The sequence below is a fragment of the Gekko japonicus genome, unplaced genomic scaffold (genome assembly GCF_001447785.1).
Source record: "Gekko japonicus isolate JY-2015 unplaced genomic scaffold, Gekko_japonicus_V1.1 scaffold19, whole genome shotgun sequence".
Taxonomy (NCBI): Eukaryota; Metazoa; Chordata; class Lepidosauria; order Squamata; family Gekkonidae; genus Gekko; species Gekko japonicus.
This window is the reverse complement of record NW_015164664.1, coordinates 2,159,414-2,164,705: the sequence shown is the minus strand read 5'-3', so window position 1 is coordinate 2,164,705 and position 5,292 is coordinate 2,159,414. Positions and strand designations below refer to the sequence as shown.

Below are 5,292 nucleotides of genomic sequence, written 5' to 3'. Positions count from 1 at the left end.
CATTATACATCTAAGTGAGAAAAAGTGGGAACCCTAACTGAGAATGTTAGAATGCTGTTGTATTTCTTCAATGGAGTTGTAGGGAGTGGAAGGATTTCTCTCTGAAGGAACCAAAGAAAGAGGAATTCCTTAGGAAAAAACAAGTTTGCTCAACCTATCGAAAGATATACAGAAAATGGTGGGCAGTATGGTATGGGATGTTTATGAAATGGTGAGTGGAATCACTGGCTGCATCCCTAGGAGGGAAAGATCCATTTCTACGAAATCCTAGGTAGATCCAATCTAAGCCTACTGGAATCAACTCTGCATAGGACTGCACTGCAAGGCTCTCCTGCCAAAGCAGCTAATCTTCCTCTGCTGCCCCCCCTTCACCCCTCTTAAAAGCAGGTAAGCAAAAATCTTTTCACTGTTTGGTAGGCAACCTAATGGTCCCTTGTGAGCATTCAACAGAGTAGGAAGCAGCAGGGAGACTTGGCAGGAGAAATTTAAAAATGAAACATCAGCTCAGTGGCAACAAGTGGCATGCCTGACAACCAGAGGCACGGGGGGGGGGGGATGAAGACAAAAAAGGCAGCAGCATGAGCCAGAGCTGCCTGGTAGTCAGCGAGGACAAGAGGGAAGGCAGATCTGCCTCCTAAGCCCCTGTGCACCTTCACCCCCATGTGCGCAAAGGAACGAGTGCTGGATGAGGAGACAAATAAGCTTCAGATGGGCTTGGGAGCTCTTTGTGTCCTAAACACAGTTAGAACATCTTTGCATAGATATCTGCAGCCATGGGCAGGATAGCACAGAGAGAAAAGGACAAGGTGGCCACCTACAGGAAGAAGACTTGATGGGGAGAAGATCCTTCGGTTCTTGCTGATGTCTACGATGGTGCGGGAAAGCCTGACTTCATGCACCAAGCGGCTCAGGCAGCAAACCCCGGACCTTTATCAAACAGGAAAGCTTTGCTCCCATTCCAAAAACAAGGCAAAACTACATACTGCTTCTGTGGAGAAAGTCTGTTTCATTGCAGTGAAATCTTATTTTGACTAAGGCAGGCCTGGAACGTGTGAGGGAGGAGGAGGAGGAGGAACAAAGAGGCACCCAGAAAACATGCCCCAGGACTCAGCGCCCCCAGCTCCAATCGAGCCCTTCCCTCCTCATAGTACGGCAGAGATACCACAAGGGACAGGTGGGGTGGTGTTGTGGCCCTGTGGCTCACTCATGGAAGGAGCGCCTTTTGGATGGCACAGTGTCAAGGCTAATGAGATTTGCTGGATGTGTTCAAGTTGTTTACCTCAGATGTTTACACGTTTAATAATTTAGAGAGGGGACACATTTAAGCAGACATCAAAAGGTAGCGTGCAGCACTCATCTGTCAGTGGCAGTAGCACAAGGAAAAATGTGATGGGCCCAGGAATTTGCTTCTCTTGCCTCAAAGCAGATTAAGGGGATGGGCATCTGCAGCCCTTTAGAACATGTCGCTTATCAATCCCCCAGACAGCCTGGTGATTATGCAAGGCTTACACAGCAGCTTGCGTTCAGTGTAATTTATATTGTCCAGAGATTATATTTTGCATTAGAATGTAGTTGTTTTCATGAGATCAGTTACTTCTGTTGAAATACTTTGGGGATGATCTGCACAGAGGAAGACATGAGCCCCAAATTGGTTTCCACCTCCCGTGGATTTTCAGATCCTGAGCCGAAGCAGAGAAATTCAAAGGCTTGATCTAGTGGTGCATTTAAAAAAGTTATTTATGCATAATTAGTTATGCCAGAATGTGTATGCACATCCCATTGCAGACAGCTCCTACTCCAGCAAGCGTGGAAGCCTACAGGGATCTCCTTTATTGGTTAGAGGTACTGGTCTGCAAACCATTAGTGAAGATTATGGTAAATATCAGAGGTCATTTCAGGGGGGAACGTGGGGGAACACAGTTCCCCCGGGTGAGGTGCAGGGGGGCGGGGCACATGATGAAGCCCCGCCCCCTGCTTCCGGCTGCCCCGCTTCCAGCCCTCATTCAGCCAGGAGGAGGCAGGAGAAGAGGGAGGGTAAGTTGCTTCCTCCCTGCCTCTCCCCACCCTTGCCTGCCTGGGGCCAGGGAGGGCCTTGGCGGGGCTTCCTTGTACTCCCGCTGGCCTTGCAGGTCCACCGTCGGGCTCCTGATGTTAGGGGGTGTGGCATATGCTAATGAGTTATGCTAATGAGTTCCCCTAGCTCTTTTTCTACGAAATGACCCCTGGTAAATATTATTTCCAGGTATTTTAAGATCCAAAGCTTCAGACTCTCTAAATAAATACAATAAATAGTGGTTGAGCCGGTCAATGTCTCATGCCTCCCCTCTTCTAACCTCTCTCTGTCTCTTTAGTGGAAGCACACTCACACCCCGTCTCCATTATCAGAACAGTTTTTAAGTGGTGAACTTAAGGTCACGGCACCCATTCACACCTTTCTAAGTTGTTAGTGGTTTTTATGAAATTTTTGTCTGTTGCTGTGTTTTCCAAAATTCTGATTGGTTGTTTATTCTAAATGTAGATCTGTTAACCTCTTTGAGTACCCATATGAGTGGATTAATGGCACAAAAGTGCACTAGATAAAATAAGTTCTCATGCTAATTATTATTATTATTATTATTTTTGCTAAACCAGCTACTTCATGATTCCTCTCCAAGTGCCCCCTTTGGGCACACTTTTTTGACCTGGTACATTTATTTGGTCACAAATGGATGCACGGGTGCAAGAGAGCAAGTCTGGTATTATGGGGAGAGGTAGAGGGGAAACAAAAGAATCCGAGTCCACTGTATGGGCAAAGTCTGGTTGGATGAAATGAGCCCCAGCAGCAGGAAGTGTGCAGTGCTTAACCTGGAGAAAGTGAGTGCAAAATTAAAGATTTGCAACAAGAGCCTTGCTTCTCTCCTACTCAAAAATATGCAAAAGATGGCAGCTTTTCTGCATCTGTGGCTTGCCTCACAGTTCCCCTCACAGCTGGGGAAACAGAGAATGACTTGCTCAGCACTACTCCAGCATCAGCCGAAGCCTAGAGTTAACTGTGGCTTCCTATGGCCACTTCAAAGAGAGAGACAGACAATTGTGTTATCTGAAAAACCCTAAAAGAATGTGTAGACTATGAAAAAGCAAACTGGACATGCACAAAATGATGTGCTCGTGCATATAAATGCGCAGATGCATTCTCAATAAACTCAATAAACCATGAAAAACATGGTTGTTTTTCAGTGTACACATAATTTTCACAGGAAGAAAAAGACACAAAGGGGTGGAATGCCGCAATGTGTGCCTGCACAGTTAACTTTGTGATGTCAGGAAACCCAGTCCATAACATTGGCAGGGGAATAATGCATATTGTGAGTGTGACCTGGAACAGGTATTCCAGAACCACAAAGTCCAGAGCAAGAGAATTTCCTAAGCACCCCAAGGAAAACAAGGGATGCAATGTAATACTGCCGACAGGTGGCTAAAGAGGGTGCCTTTGCCAGCGAGTGCTGCAACCTGCTCATGCAAAATCACTGATGTATGTGCATATTTGAACTTTGCGCTCCTGGATTAGGAGGTCTCCACTACCTTTCCCCACCCCTTTCTCCACCCCTCTCTTTATGACAGCCCTCCAGTGGAGCTCACTTGCTTTCCCAACTGGGGACTTCTTTCTCCCTGAGGCACAAAAAACTGCAGCAGATCAGCCACCATTGGCCTTACTGACCAGATTGCAGACTTCTGCTTGCAAGAGGGACAACTGGAATCACCAGGGCAGTCCATCAGAGGGCAGGGGAGGCCTGGGAAAAGAAACAGCTCAGCTCTCCTCAGCAGAATTAGCATGGAAGGAAAGGGGCAGGCAGTCAGCTTCCAGGGAGGGGGCAGGCAGGGGAAGCTGGGGAGGTGGACATCAGACTCACCATGTTAGAGGCACACTTTTCCATGGAACTTCCCCCCCCCCCAACAATAAAAATGAACAAAAACAAACAGGTAAGAAATTAAAGTTTCTTGTAAAAATCACAGTTTGGTTTGTATGGGGGAGAGTAAGGAACTCAACAGAAGAAAATTAATCAGAACAGAGAAAACAAATCTCTAACCAGCCAAGTGACAAGGAACCCCACAGAGATTCCTCCGCCTGGTTCACATGGGCAGAGGGAAGGTTTTAGGAGCCTCGTCTCATTGTTTGGCGATGATGCCCTTGATGGCTGACTCCCGGTTTACATATGTAGCCCAGTAAACCATATTGAAAATGGCGAACAAGACAGGAAAGACGATGCGGGACATTTTGTCTACCTTGCTGACACTGTTGTAGGTCTTCTTGTTCTCAGGGGGCTTCTCTTCCATTCGGGGCACCTTAGGAGGGACGACAACAGCTGCGGGCGTGGTTGTGGTGGCAGCAGCGCTCTTGGCAATGGTGGGCAGGCCTGGTTCCTTGGTGATGTTGAGGGCATATGTCGTCCCCACAATGTTATAGGTGTTGTTGGTTTTCTTTGCCAAAGTGACAGGCTCTTTCTTCTGAGAAGGAAAGGAAAGAACCTTTGTAGAGTGGCACGGTTGTATAGATGAAAGATCCACTTATATAAAGCAAGCAGAAATTGCTGCTGCTGTTGCAGTAATAAATCCTCCCAGGCCCATTTCTCACACTCCACTAGAAGGTGCCATGGTGTCTGCTAATGTGTTTCCAGGTGCCCACCAACTTCTTCAGCAAACTTTCTCTCCCCTAAAGCAAAGAGCCAGTCCTGGCTTTCCTCCTTCTCACAGGAATAGGAGGTACTTCACAAGAACCTGGGATGTATCTCCTGTGTGTCTGCCTGCCAGCACCTGTTCAAACATAGCAGCTGTTTCCACTGTAGTCAGAGCAACGGGGGGGGGGGACTGAGGGGCAAAATTTTGGGAGCCTAAGTCAGCTGGAGGGCCCCAGAAACCAGAATCCTGCTGCATTCATGGAATGCATTAAAAATTGTTTTCTAGTGCAGTTCTGACTGCAGCCACTAGGGGCACAGGGAAAGCAGAGCACAGTAAAAACAAACCACTTTAAGTCTGCTGGCTGGGCCTTTTAGCAAAGTTTATTAGGAGGCTGATGGAAGCTGTTTGCTGATCAGATCCTGCTAAACCCATCAGCCAAGCCAGCAGTGGAGCAAGGCAAGACCAGCCAGGACAAACTACAGTCCTTGTCAGGATGCAGCATCCTAACAAGGTCAGTCTATGATCTGTTTTTTCCTTTAGTTCCACCCAGTTCCTGTCACAGCCAGATCTTGCAAAGGGGCAGCCCTTACAGTGTATGGCAGCAAAATTTTAAAAAAAACAAAACCTTTTGTTGTC

General features: G+C 47.3%; 1 protein-coding gene across 1 annotated transcript in view; it reads right to left on the bottom strand.

Annotated features, from left to right (window-relative positions):
• Nucleotides 1-4,146: 4,146 nt before the first annotated feature.
• The window catches only part of LOC107108506 (gamma-aminobutyric acid receptor subunit alpha-3-like), a 40,288-nt gene continuing 39,142 nt past the window's right edge, over nucleotides 4,147-5,292 (bottom strand). The window contains exon 9 of the mRNA XM_015408943.1: nucleotides 4,147-4,485. Within this exon, the coding sequence (XP_015264429.1) occupies nucleotides 4,147-4,485 (339 nt within the window). The remainder of the gene's footprint in view (nucleotides 4,486-5,292) is intronic.